Genomic DNA, 25037 nt, shown 5'->3' with positions numbered 1-25037 from the left:
TTACGTCCATGTTTTAGTTCTTTAAAATGAAGACAAGCTAAGATGGGAATCATAAAGAAATAAACTCTGATCATGTTCCTTTAACAAGGGTTCCGTTAACAATACTTTAGGACTTCTAAGAAATAAGCATTGGAAAAATGAAAATGAAACACAGGGCCAAATGATATGATGAGGGTGAATCAAAACATTGAAAACAATTATTACAAAAGGTCATTTAACAGACTTTGTATTGACTTTTTTAAAATGTCTTTGTATACAGTATATGCATTTCAATAATTGGTGACGGAGAGGCAATACCAAACAAAACTGTGGTAACTTATTTAATTCATTCATCTTTACAAAACATTACCAACAAAATGCATGATGTCTATATTTAATATTTTAATGTATATATTATTTTTAATAAATACAGTCAAAAATAATCTGTAAAAATAGTGAACAATATACTGTATAAAATACTAGTATTTAAAATTTTACGCTTCATTGGATTGTGTTTTAGAGTTAACAGAAATGTCCGTAAAATTAATGGATAATGACCATTATGTTATTTTACGGATTTTTTTATGTATTTTATTTTTTTTTATAGTGTAATGTGGAAGTGGAACATAGAAACAGTACAGATGTACAGAACAGTGTCGACCAAATAGAACAAGCCAACCCAAATAAATGAAGGGAAAAATCAATAAAAGAAAATGACAGTTAATACTTAAACAGTTATTTTTGTAGGAGACCATCATTCTTTTCAGTAAAAGTTTTATCGATTTCTTGTAAGAAGTACAGCAGGAGGGTTTTTTCAAACCCAAAAAGAGCTAAAATGGGGTTTTGAAACAATTTCTGATTAAATAAGGATTTCACTGTTATAAATCAAAAGGTCATATTTACAAAAGTACTTAAAAGCCAGTACAGTATGTAGTATTTCAGTACACACTTAGAGAAAAATGATGAGGATATCTCTGTCTTTAAAGATTCCTGCTGGAGAACGCTGCTGAACTTATAACAAGAATGATTTTGTAATTTGCTAATTGCTCAGCAATGAGATAATGTCTTGTCTTCTTGTTTCTGTATGTAAAGTTTGCATTAAGTTAAATAACTACATAACAGCTGTAGTTATAGAAATTTAGTAAAAATCTACAGTATATTACGACACATATAAAGCTACATTATTCATATAATTAATGTTAAAATTATCATTATTTTTTATTTTTATTGGTCCTTCCTATTCCCTTCCCTTCTCAATTCCCTTTTTGTTAAAACTGTTAAAATGATAAAACTTAAGATAGTCCAGGTGATGTGTGAAAATAATGTTCACTTTTTCATAAAAGCATGAAACTACACTTGTATAGTTTGCAGCCATCACGAAAAAAAAAAAAAAAAAAAAAAAAAAACCCTGTGGTGGCCATTGCAACCTATTTTACTTTCCACCATAATCAAATTATGTATTTAGTGTCATATCTCCTGAACCGAACATGATAACATAGAAAAGATGGTCAAGGGTTACAATGATACCACATACAACAACATAAACTGTTCAGGTGAAGAGTTAACGGTGAAATCAGCAATGTGAGAAGAAGATCACAGAATCTGAGTATCACAGTGTCACAGCATTTACAGTAGTCTATTTTATGGCTATTATTTTTTTCTTTCTTTGATAATTAGCTAATAGTTTATTTAATAATACATTAAAAGATTTTTTTCAAGAATATTATCATTTCAGAGATATTCAAAAAATCATCTCAGGTAAGTGTATTTTTCCTTACTTCTCAGGAAGAGTCAGGTAGGCGGTGGTATATTTCCAATACATTCTTGATCTCACTCAACAATACTCTAACATCAAACGCAGACGCCAACACAATCAAGTGAACAGTTATTGGTTAATTCAGTGACTTTATGAGAAGGATTACAATGAAATCTCAGAAGAGGCCGAATGAAATTTAAAACATATTTAATGTAAACAATCACTCTTTGGGGCCAGAGATATATATTATGTTAGTTTCCTCATGTGGCAAGCCAAAGTCCTGAACGCGGGTGGGTACACTGAAGTAAAACCGCTAATATTTGATGTAACAGGTGGAATAATATTTATGTGTCAGGTGCGGGTGTCACGCTACAGTGATTATATTAAAGTGCGCGCTCTTTGCTTGCTTTCTGTATTTAAACTATTCACAATTTGAATAAAAGCTTTAATAAATGAGTTTTGTCTACCTCATGTAAAAAAGGATGTAGGTTCGAGGTAGGTAAGAACTGCTACACTACCATCTTCAATAAATTCTTCCCACAAAAATTTTGGTCAAGCCTACTTAATTTTCTGTATTAGAGAAATCTAGTACATTGGCAAGCCACCCAAATGACTGATCAGCAAAATACAGTAACATTTATGATACATGGGGCAACTTTGTAGGTTATAAGGGGTAGGTATGTCTAGAGGTTTTCCCAAAATGCTGTCTGTGATACAATTGTGTGTGTGAGTGAGTGGAAGTCTGCAGTGTAAGGCTTCTCCAGATGGATGTTGAAGTCACCAAAGACTACAAGTGGACTGCCATCCCCAGAGAATGAGGACAGCAGCCCACCCAGCTCCTCAAGGTATCCAGTTGACCAAGAAGGCAATAAACAGAGAGTTATTAGAGAGAAAAGAAGGGGCTGTTAAGACTTCTAAATGAATCCAGGCCTCAGTCAAGCACAAGATACTTAAAGTAGACTGAGAAGTAATGGCCAAAATGAAGTATGTTCATTGACAGCTGACTTACAATTCCAGAGACCCATAGAAAATGAGAGAGGTGCAGTAGAAGAGGTGTGCATAGAATGCAGGTTAGCAAGATTGCACTGCCATCTGCATTTGATCTGAGAGGTAAGGAAAAATACACTTACCTGAAATATATGATTGTATTCTTGAAACAATCTTTTATTGTATTATTAAATAAAATATTAGTTAATTTTCAAAGAAAGAAAAAAAATAATAGCCATAATATGGAATATTGTAAATGTTGTGATACTGTGATACTCAGATTTTCTTCTCACATTGCTGATTTCATCATTAACTGTTCACCTGAACAGTTTATGTTGTATGTGGTATCATTGTAATCCTTGACCATTAAAGCATAGGGGTAGACATCACCTTTTATGTATTATCATGTTTGGTTCAGGAGATAGATATGACACAAAACACATAATTTGGCTTTGGGCATCACGAATTCCCAGCTCGTCGACTTTTCTCAGTCCCGTCCCCCTCTCTCTCTCTCTGCCACTTTGCTTCCTGTCATTACAATGTCCTATTGTAATAAATGATAAAATGCCAAAAATAAATCTTAAAAGAAGAAGAGGAGTGGGTCTTTTTAAGAAAGTGATTGTATTTAGGCCAATTAAGTTTACAAGTAGCCTATTTGCAGCATATTGCTCTATATGTTTTTTAAAGACCTGAATGTGGATATCCAGTCAGTGATAAGTTTCAAACTGCTTTATTTTTGAAAACTGACAAAAATGAAAGTACAGTAGGCCTATAGTAGGCTACTAACTTTTCAATCAGAGTGATTCAGTCAGGCAACTCTTCATTTGGTTTGTTTGTGAATTTGAATAGGATTGATTTGATGTATATTTTTTATTTTTTTTTGATACAGGCTACCATTTATTCCATGAACAGGCAGAGAAGATGGCCAGTCCATCACAGGGTTAACGAACTATAACTTTTAAGTCTTTTATGCAAAACCTTTTATGCAACCGGCCCCAGGACTCGAACCGGGGATTATGCAAACATCTGAGAGCAAAAAGAATGGTATAATTAAAATAAATAAATACATACAGTGTTTGCTTATAAGTACAAAAATACAACCGATGGTAAACAATGGTCCTCAGTTTAACATTTTTCGAAATGTTTAGTGCTTTTGAGTCATGACTCGATGACGAATCACTGAACGGTGAATCATTTCATTTGAACGACTCGTTAACCTGCACCAGAGATGCACGTACTCTCACATAACACACACACGCGCGCGCACACACACAAACGTACGAACAACACGCTCGCTGGCTCGTGTTCATTCTCGTGGTCAGACTGCGCCGCGAGGAGCTGCTTTACTCCACAGCTGGATTACACTTAGATTTACTCTCACCAACAACATCCTTCAGGTAATTTACCATCTTTTCAATGCACATGAAGGAATATACCGTTGATGTCATCATTTTTTTGCATGTCAGTACAGATGAATGCGTCTTAAATGCATGATTTTATATACTTAGTGGGATGTACACATTGCATATAATATATTAAAACGTGTTTAAAATTTGTGCTTTAAATATGGTTATATGGTTGATATAGTGCACATGTATTAAAAGTATTAAAATGTGTTTTAAATTGCTTTATTGGTTGCATATGTTTATAATAACGAGAACGCAGCTGTGCGCGGAAAATAACGTCCAGAACAATTTGATGAAACGTGCGGAGAGACACATTTTGTTTACAGTGATGAAACCAGTAAAAGTGGAGAAAATAGACAAAATACAAATAGATTTTGAAGAGAAAAGCTGTGTCTCAAAACCTAGTGAGCTGACTAACTAGGCTGATGATCGCAGTGTGATGCTGATTTGGAATTCTCCTGCTGTACGCACTTGATGCCCCAAAGTGCTGTGCGCCCTTGCAAAACTGCACAATGGTTACCATAGTTTCAGCTAAATTATCATGGTTACTATATTTATTATCATTTGCAATAAATAGTAATAGTTGCTACTATCCATCACTATAAAAATAAAAAAAAAATACTGAAAGATTTCTCTTATCTTTGAAGTTTTTTCTTCTACTGTACTGTACACTACTAATTATACAGAAAGTGAGGGACACAGTTGTCATTCCTTATAAACTTTTAAATTAAGAGTTTTACATGTGCCATATGAGACGATAAACCCAAATGTTGATTAGTTTTTCTTATTCTGCATTGTTGTAGAAATGTTTTGGGCTAAACTGGTTGAACATGTACATAATCTCTGCACAGTAAATGCCCCAGATCTGTCATTAAATGTAAAGAAGCTCACAAATGTGTCCCTCTTTAAACAGGTGCATCCTCATCGCAGCAGCAATGGACGCTCTCACATTCTGAGTTACAGGTATATTGCACTTCATATGGGAGATTCATATATGACATGTCACATTAATATCAGTTTTGCAATGCCACACAGCAAGCATCGTGATTCAGTTTCATATTGCATTGTGCATCAGTGTCTCACATGTATCACATGTTCAGCGGCTCCAGCTGTGCTCAGATGACACATGTACAGATGTGAAAATGCATGAGTGTGCATGTGTGTTTTTGTCCAGAAACAACTGAACGATTTTCTCTCTCCTTGTGTGGATTTTCACTGAATGTGCTGCTTGTCAATCTCACATTGTGAGCTGTGTTGTTGGCATCCCAGCTGCATCTGTGTGCTTCCGCAAACACTTGTTTCCATAAGGATGTTGATTCTCATCTCGTTTTCATGATTCATTATGTGTCAGATTTGCTGGAGATGGAAGTTGACACCCGCCAGATTTACAGTCAGGAAGCAGCTCTTTGTAAATTGACAGCACTGCAGCTGTGTTTCCCTCAGATTATCTGTGTGTGGTGAGCGCCCCCTGCTGAAGGCTGAGTGGCATGAGCGCGTGCGGGAGGAAGGCTCTGACCCTGCTCAGCAGTGTGTTTGCGGTATGCAGTCTGGGGCTGCTGGGTATCGCCGTCAGCACTGACTACTGGCTCTACCTGGAGGAGGGTGTCATCCTGCCTCTGAACCAGAGCGCTGACATACGCATGTCCATCCACTCCGGCCTCTGGAGAGTCTGTTTTCTGGCAGGTAAGTACATGGCTGATTCTATTTTTGGAGGACTTTACCTCAAGTTACATTTACAGTTATTCATTTAGCAAAATTTGTGACTTGCCTGGAATACTGCATATATGCATAACATGACAGCTTGAAAAGTTTTTATTTTTTGAAGTAATACACATCTCTATGGAAGCTTGTTCCACTACTGAATAAAAATTAAAAAAAGGTAATAACAACTTTTTATTTCACAATTCTGACATTTTCCCCTGAATTCTGATATAAACTCACAATTCTGACATTTTTCCCGAATTCTGTGATATAAACTCACAATTCTGACTTTTTCACCCTGAATTCTGAACTCACAATTCTGACTTTTTTCTTTGAATTCCGTGATATAAACTTTTTCCACTGAATTCCGTGATATAAACTCACAATTCTGACTTTTTCCCCTGAATTCTGTGATATAAACTCACAATTCTGACTTTTTTCCCTGAATTCCGTGATATAAACTCACAATTCTTACTTTTTTCTTTGAATTCCGTGATATAAACTCACAATTCTGACTTTTTTCTTTGAATTCCGTGATATAAACTCACAATTCTGACTTTTTTCTTTGAATTCCATGATATAAACTCACAATTCTGACTTTTTTCTCTGAATTCCGTGATATAAACTCACAATTTTGACTTTGTTCCTTGAATTCTGTGATATAAACTTACAATTCTGACTTTTTCCCCTGAATTCCGTGATGTGAACTCACAATTCTGACTTTTGTTTTCTCTGAATTCCGTGATATAAACTCACAATTCTGACTTTTGTTTTCTCTGAATTCTGTGATAAACTCACAATTCTGACTTTTTCCCCTGAATTCTGTGATATAAACTTACAATTCTGAATTTTTCCCCTGAATTCCATGATATAAACTCACAATTCTGACTTTTTTCTCTGAATTCCGTGATAAACTCACAATTCTGACTTTTTTCTCTGAATTCCGTGATAAACTCACAATTCTGACTTTTTCCCCTGAATTCCGTGATATAAACTCACAATTCTGACTTTTTCCCCTGAATTCCGTGATATAAACTCACAATTCTGACTTTTTCCCCTGAATTCCATGTTATAAGCTCACAATTCTGACTTTTTTCCCTGAATTCCGTGATATAAACTCACAATTCTTACTTTTTTTCCCTGAATTCCGTGATATAAACTCACAATTCTGACTTTTCTTCCTGAATTCTGTGATATAAACTCACAATTCTCATATTTCCCCCCAGAATTCCATGATTAAAAAAAAATCACAATTCTTATTTTTTTTCACCTAAATTCTGATATAAACTCAAAATTCTGACTTTTCTCCCTGAATTCTGTGACATAAGCTTGATCCTTTTTACCCCCTGATTTCTGTCATAAACTCACAATTCTGGCTTTTTTTTCTCAACAAATTGAGATATATAATGTAAACGTTATAAAATCAGAACTGCGTGAAATAAGGTCACATTTGCATTTGCGTTATAATTGCGAGACATAAACTCGCAATTGTAAAAAAATCTTTTTTTTCTTCAGAATTGGACTTTATAAGTAAGAATTGCGAGAAAAAAAAAATCTGTATTGCGTGTTTCCTAACATCTCACTTACTGCCACAAAGAATATACAGTGTACTGATTTTATTTATGTATTTATTTATTTAATTAATTAATTAATTAATTTGTGATTTTTTTTTTTTTTTTTTGAGAGTCTAGATGTTTCCATTCACTGCAGATGTTTGTTTTTTAGTTGCGGTTCCCTGGTGTTCACACGCCTCGTCATGACACCATCCGCTGTGAATGTTTTCTCCCTGATGGTGTGAATTGAGATCACCGTCTGCATAAAACTCCCAACTCCCAGTGCTGATATTTAAGAAATTAAGCTACATCACAATAATACAAAACGAGATATTCCAGTGAATGTTAACACCAGACAGTGATTTTGCTACAGCATGATGAAAAGATCACTTTAGTTGAAAAGAGTTGAAAAAAACAAAAACATTTTTCATTTTTTAAAAAGAAAATAGGCCTGTCTTTTTAAGAGTTTTACTTCTTGTTTTGTACAGTGTATGGTAAGTTCTTACTGTGAGGATTGTAAATTGTTCTTCTGCAAATAGCCAGTCATTTCAGTTTGTTCCAATACACTTCACACATTCAAAGGGGTTTATTGGTTTATGTCATTATTTTTGGCTGGTCAGGCATTCTGGGCTGATTACAAAGGTCTCAGCTCTATGCTTGTGCCCTCTCTGGACATCTCCATGGATGTGTTTAATGATGGGTTGTCTTCTGCTGTATTGAGCCGGTTTATCCACATGAGGCAGGATGTTTCGTTATCATTTAGATGACATGTTGAGCTCACACTCCTCTGAATTGGCAAACAACACACACATTAGTCTCAGTGAAAGAATGCGCTCTGTGTGTGTGAAGATGTGGGTGAGCGATTGAACGGAGTTTGGTCCTGACCAATGCTGTTTACAGCCGGTTAAATTGAGCGTGACTGTGAACAGATGTGAGCAGTCGTTTGAGCTCTACAGGGACGGGCTGCTGGGATCCCCATCGGCCTTCTACTTTAAAACACCCAAAACTTTCAGATGTCCATAAATCTCACATTATTTCTGTGCTTTGAAGTGAGAGGCTGCACTGCTGCGGGTGTTATAGTGTCGAATGTGTAAATGTGATACGAGACTGACTGAGATCTCATGACCCTGTAGGTCGCACCACTTGAGGAAAGTGTCAGTGACTCCGATCTTTGACTCACCATACACACGCCATACACAATTTTAAAAATGTCCTCTGTGATCTCTCTGTCTCAGGTGAGGAGAGAGGGCGTTGCTTCACCATCGAGTATGTGATGCCCATGAGCGTTCAGCTGACCAGTGAGTCTACTGTCAGTGTCCTGAGTAAGTGATTATACTGTGCCTTCATGACAAACACATTAATTAAATCACTGAACACTCCTAAAAACCTATAGCAGTGATTCTCAACTGGTTTTACTTTAAGACACAGAGTTGACTGGACTAAATTCAGTGATTTCTGTATACATCTAGTCACTTAGTTGCCTTTTTTAAACCAAAAGTAAGTGGCAGATGCTCAACACACAGTCATCTTCATTAAAGGGTAGTGAGACTGAATTATCTTACCAGTGCTGATGATGCTCTCTTTCCTATTGCGATTTTTGATGTTGAATATAATACAGTGCATATCTAAATTTGCCTAATGCATGGGAACTGAGGATTGCATTTATATCCATTTTGTGTAAAGAGATTTATATGGCCAAGTGTAAATGGAAACATTTTAACAAACACATGGAGGCCCAATATTTCATTGCACAAAACCCTGCAATTGCCACAATCCATGTTTTAATAGCAATAGATGCTGTTTACACTAAGTGTGAACAGCAACAAAAAAAAGAGGTATTGTAAAAAATAGTATTTAGATGGTATTTGCTAAGTTTAAATAGTGCAGTAAAGCTGCCTAGTGTAAAGATGTTTACCTTTTTTTTTTTTTTTGGCCAAAGCAGACAATGGTTGCCGACAAGGTAAACTATTCAGACTTAAGGCGATAGTTCACCCAAAAATGAAAATTCTGTCATCATTAACTAACCTGTATGAGTTTCTTTCTTCTGCTGAACACAAAATACGATATTTTAAACAATGTGAGTAGCCAAACAGTCGCTGTTACCCATTGACTTCCATACAGAAGAAAATACAATGGAAGTCAATGGAGACCAGACACTGTTTGGTTACAAAATATCTTATTTTGTGTTCAGCACAAGAAAGAAATTCATAATTTTTTGGTATGGATTGAAAAAGATGATTTGGTGGTGAGTTTTTACTTTTTTTGATTGTTTTATACCTTTAATCTAAATAGACAGTCATTTCTTTAACCTTACATAGTTTTGCTGATGGTTTTTGAGAATGAGGGCATGTCATATAACCAGTCCACGAGGTCATTTTAAATATCCACTAAACCACTCTGCACAATTATTATGGTTAATTGTGTCATTTGCAGTTAACATTGCTTTCCCACCGCTATCAGAACAGAACAACCCCCATAATTTTAAATCCATATAATATATTCAAATCCAGCTGCATAAACTGCTTATACAAACCAAACTGTATAGCTAATGCAGGATGGGTGGCTGTTAGCTGTCAGTTCTGAAAGGTGAGTTTATTTCGGTGTGCCGTCTTGTCAGTGTGCTGGTAATTACCCTGCTGAGGGTCTGAGCTGATGGACAGCTGAGAGATCCTTCTCTGAGCTGCTATATAGGCAGCATCATCACTGTCAGCAGCTTCATTAACAGTCCCTCACATGCTTCACAGAAATAGCGCTGCTCTCGTGACTCAGCTGGCATTCACAGCTGATTCCAGAAGATGGCATGCTAAGTTTGAATTCAATGAAACCACTATTTTTTGGCTGCACACAAAAATGAACAGCACGACCAGTATAGACCGAATGATGAACGGATGACTTATTCATTCATCAGTCGGTCTATAGTTATAGCCTATAATTGGTACTCAATGGTACTCATAGAAAACAATTAATCTTAACTCAGTAACAAAGGCATAGTGTGTAAATTACTAGATTTTTACAATTAAGTTGGACAGTAAAGTTGACTAAACCACATTAGTTAGAATATTTGTTAGGTTTTACTGTTTAGTTATTGTTCTCAGTGTGAACAGGCATTTATACTCACTATCAAATGCTCTTTCTTGCATCTTTTTCAGAGATGATTCGTTCAGCCACACCGTTCCCCCTGGTCAGTTTGTTCTTTATGTTCATTGGTTTTGTGCTCAACAATATCGGACACATTCGGCCCCATCACACCATACTGGCGTTTGTCTCTGGAATCTTCTTCATCCTGTCAGGTACGCTTCCTCTTCCACTTCCTCCTCTGTCAGTCTGACACGTTCTCATTTGTCAGACTGATGTTTGTCTGTGTCTCAGGTCTGTCTCTGGTGGTTGGTTTGGTGCTCTATATCTCCAGCATAAATGACGAGATGTTCAGCAGGACCAAGAGTAATGAGGCGTATTTCAGCTATAAGTACGGCTGGTCGTTTGCCTTCGCTGCCATCTCCTTCCTGCTCACTGAGGTAAAAAGCTCTTTCATTCATACTGTCATTCTTCTCTCACTTTTCTCCATTATTAGGGCATTTGTACTGAATTGAACATCTCTGCAGTTAATTCAGCCTGAATGTTTAATGTACTGACTCCACACAAAACATTGTTTTGTGCATTATTCAAGTCTGGCTTTAAAGAAATGTAAGATGAATGAATGTCAAAGAGTTCAGTACAATTTTACCTCTATTTGTGAAATGCTAAAGATTACCACATGCTATAATTTCATCTTTCTTACGTTTGAGATTAAATCTGCAGTGACTGTGTTCAGTGCTGCTCTTTCTGTTGCTGTGGTACTGTAAATACAGTATGCATTTAGCAAAACATACAGATGAGTGCATTTGTCAAAATGAGCAGTATGCAACAGAGCATACTTAATTTAACTTATGTATTAGTGCTGTCAAATGATTAATCACGATTAATCGCATTCAAAATAAAAGTTTGTTTACATAATATATGTGTGCAAACTGTGTATATTTATTATGTATATATAAATACACTATATATATATAATTAATTGTATTTAAAATTATATTTTTTTTAATTAATATTTTATTTCAATACTTGAATACTTGACATACAAGTTTCAATAGAAAATAAAGTTTGAAAATCTCCCACTGACCTAAACAGTTCTGCCTTTTTACTTGACGTCAGTGTTGCTCAGTGAACTATTTGGCTTTTTTTTTTTTTACCACTTTTATTGCATATAGATATTAGTCTCTCTCACCTTCAATCTATATTTTGGTGAACAATGTTTCTAGATACAGTGGTGGCCAAAATTATTAGAGCACTAGTATTTCCACCAGCTAAAGTTTTAAGTCAGCAATTTCTGTCTTTTGCTGTAGTGTGTCAGATATAAAATAGGAAGGTTTCTTGAAGCGTCCTGGAGACGTTGCCACAGTTCTTCTGGATTTAGTCTGTCTCAGTTTGTTCTGTTTCTTCCTTTCATTCAAGACAGACTGGATGATGATCAGATCAGATCTCTGTGTGGAGCACAAAAATCTCACTGGATTATTACACTTAATAGCAAAATAATTGTTTGGAAATGTAAGCTGATATGTCCTACTGACACACTACAGCAAAAGATAGAAATAACTGACTTAAAACAATTTTTAGCTGGTGAAAATAGTAGTGTTCTAATCATTTTGGCCACTACTGTACATTTTTATCATTCATATAAATCAGCAGTCACCATTTGTCATAATCAAAGCTTTTCCTCTAAATCTTTTCTGTTGTTGCCTGGTATTTCCTTCAAGAAGAGTATTCTTCTCTCTGTTCAGAGTGCAGGTGTGATGTCCGTCTACCTGTTCATGAAGCGTTACACAGCGGAGGAAATCTACCAGCCTCACCCCAGCTTCTACCGGCCGCGCCTGAGCAACTGCTCCGATTACTCGGGTCAGTACCTTCACCCCGACGCCTGGACGCGAGGACGCAGCCCATCAGACATCTCCAGCGACACCTCGCTCCAGATGAACGCCAGCTACCCTGCCCTGCTCAAGTGCCCCGACTACGACCAGGTGTCCTCCTCTCCCTGCTGAAGTTCAGTGTCCATCAGAACTGGGTTTGAAACATAGATGTGTGTCTTTGCCTTATGAAAGAGAACAGACTGATAGAATGTATGTCTGTAATTTTCCTGTTCTGTAGTGAGCTAATGACTTTGTCCCAGCAGGTGGCAGTATAGTATTCTTCTCTGGAGTGATCCACACAACTGCTAAGATGAATAATTATTTAAGTTTAAAGTGCCCCTATTATGGATTTTTGAAAATTACCCTTCATGCGATGTGTAACACAGCTCTAAGAAATCATTGAAAAAGTCGTTTTTAAAACGAATTCCAAGCTGTTTCATGTTGACGTCAGTGTCTTTTCGCGTTAGGTTCTTTGCCACTAGGTTCTGCTTTTGGAGGGTAAAAATAGTGGTTTCCTTGAAAACGCTGTAAACAAAGCAGCACTGCGCTCACAAACACTGCTTTATCAGGCATTACAGGCTCATAATGAAATCTATACTAAGAAAACATTTACTAAATAAATGCATGTTATAAGACAATGAAAGTGTTTTTGACCATGCATGCATGTCAACCTGTTGTTGGGGACTCCCAAAACCAAAATATGGACCCTTCATTACCCATATTAGGGGCACTTTAATGTACAACTGGGTGTTGATCAATGTAAATATGTATGGTGCTAATACAAACATGAATTGTAGCCATTATGGAACAGTAGCCTTCAACTAGATCAATCTGCTTTTGAGAATAGTAAAGAATTAATGCGTATTATACTATGTATTTATGCAATATAAAATCTATTCATATCAAATTGTATACTTATAGAGGTTGTTCTAAAAAAAAAAAAAAAACTATTAGTAAATAAGTGCAGATGTTTTTATATGTAGCCATATATTTAGAAAGAAATTAACTCATCAACATATACAAAGTAGGCCTATATATAATAGAAAAAAAATACAATTATACCACAAATATTACATATTATTACTCCACATCTGAAATGAAACACATCAAAGTAGAATATTACCTGACAATCTTTTAAATATTTGTGATGGAATTGTAATATTATAGAGTTGTCCACAACTTACTTAAAATTCATTTCTTTTCTGCTATAAATATAAAACCAAGCTAATGGTGAACGTTCAACACTTGTTTTTTTTTTTTTTTTGGATCATCCATGTTTGATAAAACATGGCATAACACAGTATAGTATAGACATATATTACAAATGTTGCTTTTCTCTCTTTTTTGTATCTGAAAATGTATCTGAATTGTTGTTTCGTGTCTTTTTGTCATAGCTAATGTATGATGATGCTTTCTACATTAATATTTTGTAAGTGTCAGAAAGATTGCATTTACAGTGCAATGGATATAATCTAAACATACTGCAAAACTTTCCTTGTTTTTCGTAATCCCTGTTTCTTAATTCTCCACTTACTATAGACTTCTCAAAACCAACGTTTCATTGTTTTTTGTCGCTTAAATACACTGAAACTTCAGTTTAATACTTAGAATGTGGTTTAGAGCCATTTAAAAAAAGCGATAAGTGTGTTCAAGGTGTGATCAAAGTTGGATCAAATAGCTGTGATGTGTGAGAAAAAAAAAAACACTCATGAAAGTTTTAGCTTTATGAATGTTTTATATTTCATGTACATTTCGACCAATAGCTTATACAGACAATACAAAAATTAATCTGTAGCCCCAAAGGGCATTGGAGATAGTATTCTGTCCTTGGACAGGGCTGTTATTTTACAACCACATATAAATTGCTACTGGATTTAAAAAAAAACTGAATTTTCCAGAATTACAAGGTGATTTTCCCTGACAGAAGTACATTGGTTTAAGGCTGCTGAGCAAAGAGCCCTAACATTAAAAAGCCAGTAGATTTATATGCTACAGAGATTGTACTTACACAAAAAAGAAGACAAATGTTTACAGTATTTACACATAACTTAGATCTATAGTTTACCAATTATGAGTAGAATAAAATCATTTCACGAAGAAAATAAATATAAAAAGATATTTAACTATACTTGTCATAAGAACACAAAAGCAAGCAAATTCATTCGTATTACATCAACACATCATACGTAACAGAAGATAGTGTCATCCAAGACCAGAACGGAAAGGCTAATGGGCCGATACCCAGAAACTGAATCTATATACAGTGCTGTTCAAAAATTTGGGCTCAGTACAATTTTTAAGGTTTTTTAACGGAGACTCTTATGCTCATCAAGGCTGTATCTATTTGATCAAAAAAACAGTAATATTGTGCAATTTCTAATATTGGTTTCCTATTTTAATATACTTCTGAATTTATCAGCCATTACTTCAGTCTTCAGAAATCATTCTAATATGCTGATTTATTACCAGTGTTGAAACCGCTGTGCTGCTTAATATGTTTTAGAACCTGTGATTTTTATTCAGGATTCTTTGAGGAATAAATGTTAAAAAGAACAGCATTAATTCAAAATAGAAATCTTTTCTAACAATTTAAGTCTTATCACTTTTTATTCACTTAATCCACATCCGTGTTGAATAAAAGTATTAATTTCTTTAAAAAAAAGAAAGAAAAATTACTGACTCCCCCAACCTTTTGTATATTGTAACAAAAAAATATATATATTTGGAATAAACACTGGTCTTTTTAAACTTTTTATTCATCAAAAATACTGAAAAAAGTATCGCAGAAAATTCAAAAAATTCTTGCAGCAAAACTTCTTTCAACACTGATAATAAATCTACAGAGCCCCGCACATGACATGCAAGAAAAAAATATTAATAATTGTGCACATGATTTACTAATTCGTTCCCTCAATTTGCTAAATCGTGTGCACAATTTATTAATTCACTTTCTTGATTTATAAATCAAGTGCACAATTTAGCAAATCGAGGGAACAAGTTAGTAAATCGTGCGCAAAATGTATAAATCGAGGGAACGAAATAGTAAATCGTGCACACAATTAAGCCTACTATTTTTTTTTCCTGCATGCCATGTGCGTGGCTCCGTATAAATCAGTATATTAGAATGATTTCTAAAGGATTATATGACACTGAAAACTGGAGTAATGATGTTGAAAATTCAGCTTTGCTTCACAGGAATAAATTATATTTTAAAGTATATTAAAATAGAAAACTGTTATTTTGAATTGCAATAATATTTCACAAAATTACAGATTTTTTTCAGTTTTTTTTTTTGATCAAATAAATGCAACCTTGAACAGCATAAGAAACGTCTTTAAAAAAAATCATAAAAATCGTACTCATCCCAAACTTTTAAACGGCAGTATATGTGTTACATATTTGCTGTTTCTTACTTTAACAACATGAAATCAGTCCAGCTGACTCCAGACCGCCACCTAGTGTTAGCACTGGATCATTAATGTCGATTTGAGCTTCTAGTGCTGAGGTCACATGCACGCAGGAAGTCTTCTAGCACCATAAGAAACAATGGCCACAAAGGCTTATTGTCTCAGAGCCCTGTGTGATCACATCGTCAGGTCGTTGGGCATCGAAATAGGTCTATTCTCTTGAAATAAATGGCTTTTCTCTCTGACATCTGTAGTAAGAGATCACAAACGACTTCCTCTTGACTCTCGAGTGAGCCGCCCAGTTATACATACTGCACCAATATCCATGCAAATACAAACAGATCAGGACAGCTGTGTTTTTATACGCATAGAGACACAAGAAAGAGCTATAAACATCGCACAAAGGCTGTCCCAGAAGGCAGTGTGTGTTGCCATGAACAGGCTTTGGGGAAGCGGTTTGGATGCAGACTTCACTTCTTGTTGGCGATTCGTCTCTTCCTGGTGGCCAGCATGTCGTAGAAGGGGTCCCGGCTGATGCTTGCTCTGAAGGAACCAATTAAAGGAGATGTGAGGAGAGGCAGAGAGACTTCGGCATCTTTGATATGGAAATGTAGCACATACATAGTACACACATCATAGAAAATAGTTTGTTCAGTGACCTAGTTTGGTTTCTGAGGACAGACCCCGGCCCCGTTTAACCCCACCTCTCGTTTTTGAGACTTGTCCAGTGCAAGGCCAGACCTGCTAAGATTAACTTTTTCACAAGGCTATGTCAAGCATTTCGAAATGGTCACTTATGATCTGTCTTTGTAGTTGTCTATGTAGGTGATAAACAGCTATGCAGCTCATTAAGTTTTGAAACAGAGCTATGACCTTCCAATATTCCTCCCTTTTTTTGAGACGCTCTCTCTCTACTGAAAGTAGTTATAAACTGTGAGTTCCTGGAGATGCAGAGCAGAATGAGTGCTCTTTGAAATGTGTTCAATTTGCACACTCTATGTTCAGAATAGCATAGTATTTCTTTAATTAATATCTGAATGAGTCTTTGATTTGACTATCAAAAAACTAAAATAAAAAAAAAATACAACAAATTAAATTCCCAAAATGCTAACAGGATGTCACTCCCATACAATAGGATGACATCATGCATCAACAAGGTATTATTTAATTCTGCACTCTTTTACTAACTATTAATTAATAACTGGTAATAAACAGAATATACTGCACAGGCTTAAGCTAGTAATATGCTAGTGATCTATTCCAAACATATCCTTCATCTTTTTAGTATTACTACCCTGATTCTACTACCCTGAAAAGAATTCTGCTGAATGGATTTCAAATGTGTTCCGATGAAGTTCTACATTCTGAGTTCTGTGGGCTCAGATTCTGCACCGACATACCCATCAGATACACTGCCATAACTTATTTCTGCTGAATGACAAAACCCGTGGGAGGCCCTCAGTTTTGTTCCTGGGACTGTTTCCAAAGCTTGACTGAATGGTCCCCTATCCTGAGCGTATAAAGCATGATTACAGATAAGCAGATAAGGATTGTGGGTCATAACTGTGCCGACTAGGCAAAATGTGCTTGTGATAAACCCTCTCATCCTACAGCATGTCTCTGAGAGATGAGATGCACTAGTGCTAGGCCTGGATTAGCGGAGGGAACAGGTCTGCAACAGGTCCCGCTGGAGTTGATGGCTTGTGGGGGGTTAAGCTCTGACTAATCTCCACTGATGCCCCATGAAAACAGGGGCTATGTGATGAGACTGCTGTTTCTGTTGAAAACACCATCATGACTAGTGCTGTTAGAATCCACTGCTGTCCCAATATAAACAAAACCCCAGCTGATAGCTCTGTTTCAGAAACTAGGGAGGTGTAATTTGAGTAATCTCCCAAATTCTAATTACTGGAATGAATTAAATAGATTTTAGAGACTTAGTTTAGTGTGAGAGGAACATTATGTGTAAACACGTGTTAACGTCATCACTGTATTTCTTCAGCAACCGAGTGAAAGCCAGTGATGAGATCACTGAACAAGACTATTTAATGATTAGAATATGTTTAATAGGAAGGAAATCCTACTTAATGGATTTGATCCATTCTTCCTTCTCCTCTGGTGTGGGTGCTGATATTCTGTAGACGACGTGGTTTCCCTCCACCACCCTCCCATCTGCCTCTGTCTTACAAGCCTTGATCACTTGACCTTTATGGTTAGGATTGTACAACTCGAAGCAGTTCTACATGAGAAAACAAAACATGTAATGCAAGGCATGGTGTTTTCATGATCTTGTACAGCTCTAACTATCAAGTTTGTTTGGGCACTCACAGGTTTCCTGGGTTCCTCCACCTCTCTGATGCTGAGGTTCTCTAGAGGAATAATTCCACGTGGTTCCTTGTCCTACAGGCAGGAGAAACCCATCAAAATGCATCTGGGATGAGAATAACCCCTCAAACTCTAAGACAGGACATGGTGCTCAGTCCTGTTCCTGAAGATCCACCTTCCAGCAAAGTTCAGCTCCAACCCTGATCAAACACAGCTATTAATTAACATAACTATTAATTAAGCTAATTAAGATCTTCAGGAGCAGCTGATGATTACAGACAGGTCTGTTGGATCAGGGTTGGAACTGAATTTGCTGGAAGGTGGATCTCCAGGAACAGGACTGGCAGCCCTGGTGTACAGTACACCCTAGAAACAATGTCCTTAACAACCCAAAAATAACAAAAACTACTTACTGTTGTGTACTCAAAATAGTACAAGCAGTTGTCAGTCAGAATAAACCATCTCCTCTTCCAAGTTTTTACTCGCCCACCTGCAAAGAAAATTAAACAGAACCTATGAACCATCAAACAGAAACTAAATCAAAGCCAGTGACCCAGTTTCTAAACAGTATATTGACTAGCGCCAATGCAACATTAACATACAGCTCCTGTTTCTCATTTCTGGAATATCAACAATTTCTTCTGGTGGAACACTCAATCCTTTGTAAATGACATAGCAAAGTTTAGTTCTGCACATTCACAGTGTAATATATCTATCTTTCTCTATGTTAATATTTTCTCCCATCCTATTTTAATGCACAGAGACAACTGTAAACCATGAATTAGTTTATAAACCATGAATTGGTTGAATTTCTGAAGAGTTCGAGACTGGCCTAAATACCAGCCTCAGCCCTTGTGTTTTTTATTTGAGTGACATAATGCAACATAGACAGTTCATCTCCAGTGCAAGCTCTGCAAAACAACACACTGAAGCCATGAAGAGATCACCCTTCAGTTTCATAACAAATACAGTAGGATACTATGGTCTAGTGGACTTCATGGACACATGCAATTAAAGGACACAAGTCTACATTAAGTACACTATTTAAGACAGATGTGTTCTGTGGCACTTGAGAACAAGGTGGAGTAAGTTTGGGCAGGGCTACATGTTTCTTAGAACAATAGAAGATGGCAAGACAATATGGAAACTTGTTTGGAAACAGTAAGCCTTGTTGAGACTGAGTCACTCCAAATCTGATTATTTGTGTACACGACTGGAATCTGATTTAAATGACAGTCCACACTGCTCAGATCTGATTTGTGTATCCCATCGTGCTCTTTCATTTTACTGAACATCTGTATTGGCAATACAGTTCGCAATGTAGATGTTGCTGTCACTCTTTATCATATTACATCTAATGAGGAAGCGGCTTAAAGGTAGGAAGCTGGAATGCGCAGATTTATTCCATGCTGCTGTCTCTACCATTCTCAAAACTCAAAGGGACCAGCAGTATTTTGGCAATTGTCAATTTCTGCTTGAACTGCACTTCGCAACAACACAACCTTGTTTCTGCGATGTTTTCTACAAACAACATCTGATGCATCCTATCATAATAAAGAGCAAAAATGGCAAAAAATAAATCTTAAATCACGTCTGATGCGCTTACAATTTTGGGTTGCATGAGAATGTGAAAAAGCTACGCAAAATCCGATCTGAGCGGTCAGACTGAAACAAATTTCCAAAAATGCGATTTGAATAGAGTTCCAAACCACATATGAATGTAGCTTGTAAATTTGAAGTTTTTTTTTTTTTGCCATTCACACCTGCTAAATATAATCAAATTCCAATAGGATTATTTGGTTATAAAAAGGCTTTAGTTTTTTCGCAATTTAATTTGAATCCTTTGTGGTGCCTTTAACAACATCTTCAAGGACCGAAGTGGAGATTCCACATGGAGATTCTCCTGAACCTTTCAGAAAACAATATACAGCTCAAATCTGTGATTGCTCTGCATTTGTGCCGAGCACAGAGGCCAGTGCACAATTCGATTTCAACTCCTGACCACAGTAAGCGAAAACAGAAATGTCTGGGAGCAATGCTACGCCGATGAGAGAAGTTATTTGAGACAGATGTCAAAGAGAGCTTGGATCACAGCGCTACCCTTATTTGGTTTATTCTTCAGAAACAGTCACGCAACAGTCTTTTATAAAAAAGACAGACCTTAGAGTGTTCTAGATTGCATTTTATGATTGAATTAGACACCGTGTCTCATGGCAAATGTAGAAACGCCAATATCATGCTGTGGAAAACGATACATAGATACAGACATGCAAAGCATCTCTCGCTTACATCCCCACTCATACATTAAAACCTCTGACTCATCTACAGTCATGTCGTCTCTGCTGTTTTCTAGAGCAAGCGGCACTCTTTTCTTCTGTTTTTGGCTGCAACAACATGGCGTATCCAGCACAACGCTGCCGCGGGCTTATCTACCCCCTCTCCTGACTCCAACATCTCCAACCCACAGATGCTGAATGCATATCCGCATGGAAACGTACTGCATAGAGAGAGAGATTAGAGTCATGCTATCTGCAGTTCCCTACTTGCAGGGTGAGAGATCGCAAGTGATGTTTCATGGTGTGTGGCTCTCAGTGAGGGAGCTGAATGGATGAAGGAACAATGACACAATCCCAGTGACTCTATTAACACATGCAGGCTTCTGTTAGTTCCTGGCCTACAGGGCAAAGATCATCACACTTTTGTGACAACATGCCCCAATAGCATATTGTCACATTATATGGGGTAAATAAATGGAATCTGTCATCAAATAGCCTAGCCTTTTCAAATGTTATGAAAACTATGAATTTAAAAAAATCATAAAAACATCAAAAAATGGAACTGGTAACACACAAAAATAAAACCTTACTATAATTCCTCTTTATTACTGCTCCTATACAAATTATTGTATTAAAAAATCTCTGCTCTCGCTTGCTCCATAACAAATGGTTTGTGATGATCCTCATCTGGAAGTCACTTTGGATAAAAATGTTTGCTAAATGAATAAATGTACCATAATTTTGGCCAATAATAAACTTTATAAATTCATTGAATTTATAAATTCAAACATTTCACAAAAATGAAACTTGCTCTGACCTGATATTTATGAAGAATCTCATCAAAAACGTATAGTTTTAAAGACTTTGTGACAACTTCCCTGTGATAACAGAGAAATAATTACTGTTGATATAATTAACAGGCCATTGATATAGATATTTGATTATTTCTCAACATTATTGTGTTATATAGAACTATTTAAATAAATCGACAGATCTTGTCCATTGAGCAATAATATTTTAGAGATCATGTTCCAAATACTTTGGACCTAAGGTGGGAAAATGGCAATATTGTATTTTTTACAGTCATGCCAATAAAGCAATTTTGAATTTGGAAAAAAATATATATATATTATATTATATTATATTATATTATATTATATTATATTATATTATATTATATTATATTATATTTATACACAAACATTTTCAGTGTACATTCCCACAAATCCAACACGGATATTTTTAGTGAGCAAAACCATAATTATTTGAGTGGAAAAAGCTCCCCACTGCTTACTGCTGAGGGGGACACATAAAGATTGTGTGGGTATAATGTGTACCTTCATTATTACAATGTATACAGGACTCCTGGGACATTACATAGTAAACAATGAATGTGTGTGTCCTGAGCCAAACAATCCAGCTGAGGTGTGATGCTAAATCAGACCATATGCACTAAACTGACCTTTGACCCCAGCAGCAGCCAGTCAGAGTAGAGCAACCTAACAATATACATATCCTTACAGACAGGAAAGTAGGAAGGCCTTGAATGACAGTCAGGAAAGGATAAATGAAAGTTACAGGAGATGAAAAGAGGTGCCAGAGGTTGAGATGAGGGAATGATGGGATAGATCTGTCCTGGTTACGTACCTCCTGTAGAGACAGCCAGTCACAGGACAGAAAATGAGGGCAAGGGTCAAAGGGCAAAGTGTGTAAGGAAAACAAGAAGGAATGTTCAACATCAATACACGAGAAACAAAGCACCACCACAACACATACAAAATACACATTTAGGACAGAAATGACACACATAATGTTAGGAGATGGGAGAAGAGACATCAGAAACACACAAGTGTCATTTGATGCTTGACAGACAAATAAAAGAGGCACATATGAATGAAACACAGCAACTACAAAACACCTTCTGTATGAACAATCCCCTGCTACAGGGATTCATTTGTGCATCCAGATCCGGCTCCATACAACAACACTAATCTTGTATAGCCAGACACTGAACTATCAGCATAAAGTCTGGTCCACACTGGAGCTTATTCAATAGCTGCACACTCAACAAAAATCTAAATAACATGTGACCAGTTTTCACGTGCCATTTAGAGGTGGGTTTAATTGAAATGATTTTGAAATAACACTATATAGGGACCAATTCTCACTATTAACAAGTTGCACATTACTAGCATATTGACTGTTTATTAGAAGTTATAAAGCACAACTATATTTTAGATCCCTTAATCCGACCCCATAACTACCTAAGCAATTTTTTAAGGGTATTAATTGAGGAAAAAGTTAGTTAATACTATAAGTTAATGGTGAGAATCCCACACTAAAGTGTGACCCAGTTTACTTTCTACTAAGTGCATAATCACATTTAAACAATGTTTATCAAATCTCTAAAGTCATTTCAGATCTTTTAAACATTTGATAATAGTAACTTGCCAAAAAAATACAGTAATTATATTTTTTTTTCTCAGAATCTCTAATTGTACCACTTATAAACATAACTTTGTACCCAGGCGGACTAAAACAAGATGTGTAATGTTATCCAATCAGATCAGAGTTAGCTAAATCCATATTTACATCAGATTACAAAGTAAAATAGGTTGCTGCTTGCTTAAAGTTTCAATTGAGTTTTACACATCTTTTTTTTTTTCTTCATTATGTGTCCCTTCATCCCTTGCCAGATCCACCAGAAGCCTATTCCAGGACCTCATAATTTACAAATTAAAGTACCACAATCCTGTCTGTGAGAGCTGATGTTTAAAAAGTTAATGCAATAGTAACAGCAGAAAGCACACTGAATTCTGCTTTCATCCTATTCTTGTCTCCCCACAAAATGTTTTTTGTTCATGAGTGGCTGTAACTCTATGTGTCAGGCGCTCTGTCCCTATGAGACGGCGTACTTCTGCTGAAGGAATCCCTCGCAGTGATGAGAAAAACCCATTAGGATGGTAATGAGCAGCACTGTGTTCACAGCTTTCCCTGACACCACCTACAGACTCTAACAGACCACATCTCGGCAGAATATATCAGGGCGAAGGGACTGACCTAACTTGAGCAGCCAGCCCTCTCGGTCCGGGTTGAAGAACGTGTGTGTGAGGTCGTTGCCATCATCTTCAGGGATTTTGAAGGGCTCGCTCTTGATGCTCTCGTACAGGTTCTGGGAGAGAGAAGGGACATTAGTGCTCATAATGGACGCAGATGAGCATATTTGCACGTCTACCTCTGTAAAACATTTAAAGCAGTCCTATGGCTGCTGCTGTATTAATTATGATCAGATCTGAGGTTTAAAGTCAGTCATATGGAAAGTGAGAGAGGAAGAAGAAAGAGGAGAGTAAGTCAATTCCTTGCAGTTAGTGCTTGGCCACCAAACTGGGCTTTTCCAGCAGAAATTCTTACTTCAGCTAGTTTATATGTTATGTTGTGTTATATCATTATTCATTATTGGCTTAGTCTGTAATTTCAGCATTAGAGCATTAGCAATCAGAGATCCAGTGAGCGGCTGTTACCCGGAGCAACTCCTCTGGCAGGTCTCCTCCGTCATTAATGCCTCTGTTCATGGAGATGAAGCGCTCTACGGCGGGTTTGTCCCGGACATTAGGATTGTGAAGACTTGTGTTTAACATAATGATGGCAAAGGACAGGACATAACATGTGTCTGCAAAGACAAAAAACAGATACAAAACTCAATAACTACATTGACTACAATACCACACATTATTTGTCTAAAGTATGAGACATATCTGTAAAAAAAACAAAACAACAACAACAAAACATATGTCTGTATCAGCCCTTCACTCCATAAACAGCAATAATAATAGTGTCCTAGTATTAAGAGGCTAAAAATAATAATGATTATTAGTAAATACACAACATCACATAAAGATATATCTGATATACTAATCGTCAAAGGTTTAGAATCTTTAAGAATTTTTATGGTTTTGAAAGAAGTCTTTTTTATGTTCACCAAGGCTACATTTGTTTAATCAAAAATACAACAAAAACAGTAATACTCTTATAACTGTTAACTATTTTAAACTATTTTAAAATTGAATTTATTCCTGTGATTTAAAGCTGAATTTTCAGCATAATTACACCACATGATCCTTCAGAAATCATTCTAATACGCTGATTTGCTGCTCAGTTAATAATGGTTCTTACTGTATTACTGTTGAATGCAGGTTTTGCTGTGGAAACGATAATATTTTTTATAAATGTCTTTGCCATCATTTTTGCTATTATTTTCTTTTTTTCTTTCATTTTATATTTTACTGACTCCAGACAGTTTCCACAAAAAAGGAAGCATGAAAAAAAAAACAGTTTTCAACATTGAAAATAATATGAAATGTTAATAACTGAGCAACAAATCAGCATATTACTATGATTCATGAAGGATCATGCAACACTAGAATACTAAACTTCTTTCACCCTGATATTCTGAAAATTGAAGCGAGTCCAAAAAAAAAAAATTCTTAGTATTACTTTAGAGCCAAACCCTGACATAAGCGTGGGTGTGAGTTACTGGTGTGGTGAGACTGAGCTGTTCTCTTACAGCTTCAGTACACCACAGCCACTGTTTACTCTCTAAACACATCATGACATGAGCTCTTAACATTAAACAAGTGTCTGTTCTGCCAGTATTCAGATCCAGCATTAAACTCAGCCTGAGAGTCTGTGCGACACTAACAG

At 36.2% G+C, this 25037-nt stretch overlaps 2 protein-coding genes across 5 annotated transcripts in view; one reads left to right on the top strand and one right to left on the bottom strand.

Annotated features, from left to right (window-relative positions):
- The first annotated feature begins 3955 nt into the window (after nucleotides 1–3955).
- Nucleotides 3956–13882, top strand: LOC109078095 (voltage-dependent calcium channel gamma-5 subunit-like). Of its 3 annotated transcripts, none has more exons than XM_019093413.2 (7): nucleotides 3956–4119; nucleotides 5042–5091; nucleotides 5557–5811; nucleotides 8618–8704; nucleotides 10532–10672; nucleotides 10752–10897; nucleotides 12203–13882. In XM_019093413.2, the coding sequence occupies exons 3-7, from the start codon at nucleotides 5616–5618 to the stop codon at nucleotides 12458–12460; spliced, it is 828 nt and encodes a 275-aa protein (XP_018948958.1). In that variant the 5' UTR covers nucleotides 3956–4119; nucleotides 5042–5091; nucleotides 5557–5615; the 3' UTR covers nucleotides 12461–13882. The 3 variants fall into 3 exon arrangements, with proteins under 3 accessions (XP_018948958.1, XP_042576872.1, XP_018948957.1); XM_042720938.1 differs by having other exon boundaries at nucleotides 5480–5811; XM_019093412.2 differs by having other exon boundaries at nucleotides 3957–4119; nucleotides 5572–5811.
- A 1722-nt stretch (nucleotides 13883–15604) lies between these two features.
- cyth3b (cytohesin 3b) overlaps nucleotides 15605–25037 on the bottom strand; it is a 36180-nt gene continuing 26747 nt past the window's right edge. Inside the window, exons 8-13 of one of the 2 annotated variants that reach the window (XM_042720936.1) lie at nucleotides 23858–24006; nucleotides 23397–23508; nucleotides 18474–18550; nucleotides 18064–18135; nucleotides 17820–17974; nucleotides 15605–16278 (exon numbers count right to left, since the gene is read on the bottom strand). In XM_042720936.1, the coding sequence (XP_042576870.1) occupies nucleotides 16206–16278; nucleotides 17820–17974; nucleotides 18064–18135; nucleotides 18474–18550; nucleotides 23397–23508; nucleotides 23858–24006 (638 nt within the window). In that variant the 3' untranslated portion in view covers nucleotides 15605–16205. The remainder of the gene's footprint in view (nucleotides 16279–17819; nucleotides 17975–18063; nucleotides 18136–18473; nucleotides 18551–23396; nucleotides 23509–23857; nucleotides 24007–25037) is intronic. The other variant, XM_042720937.1, reaches the window with a different exon arrangement.

The sequence above is a fragment of the Cyprinus carpio genome, chromosome B3 (genome assembly GCF_018340385.1).
Source record: "Cyprinus carpio isolate SPL01 chromosome B3, ASM1834038v1, whole genome shotgun sequence".
In the NCBI taxonomy this organism is placed as follows: Eukaryota; Metazoa; Chordata; class Actinopteri; order Cypriniformes; family Cyprinidae; genus Cyprinus; species Cyprinus carpio.
Note: the sequence above shows the minus strand (reverse complement) of the source record. Positions and strands in the feature narration are given on the sequence as shown.

Bases quoted from the DNA above. Each gene is read 5' to 3' on its own strand.
- LOC109078095 (XM_019093413.2), top strand. From the start codon at position 5,616: ATGAGCGCGTGCGGGAGGAAGGCTCTGACCCTGCTCAGCAGTGTGTTT. The intron at 8,705-10,531 runs GTAAGTGATTAT...CATCTTTTTCAG, and splicing joins GTCTACTGTCAGTGTCCTGA to AGATGATTCGTTCAGCCACA. The intron at 10,898-12,202 runs GTAAAAAGCTCT...CTCTCTGTTCAG, and splicing joins TCTCCTTCCTGCTCACTGAG to AGTGCAGGTGTGATGTCCGT.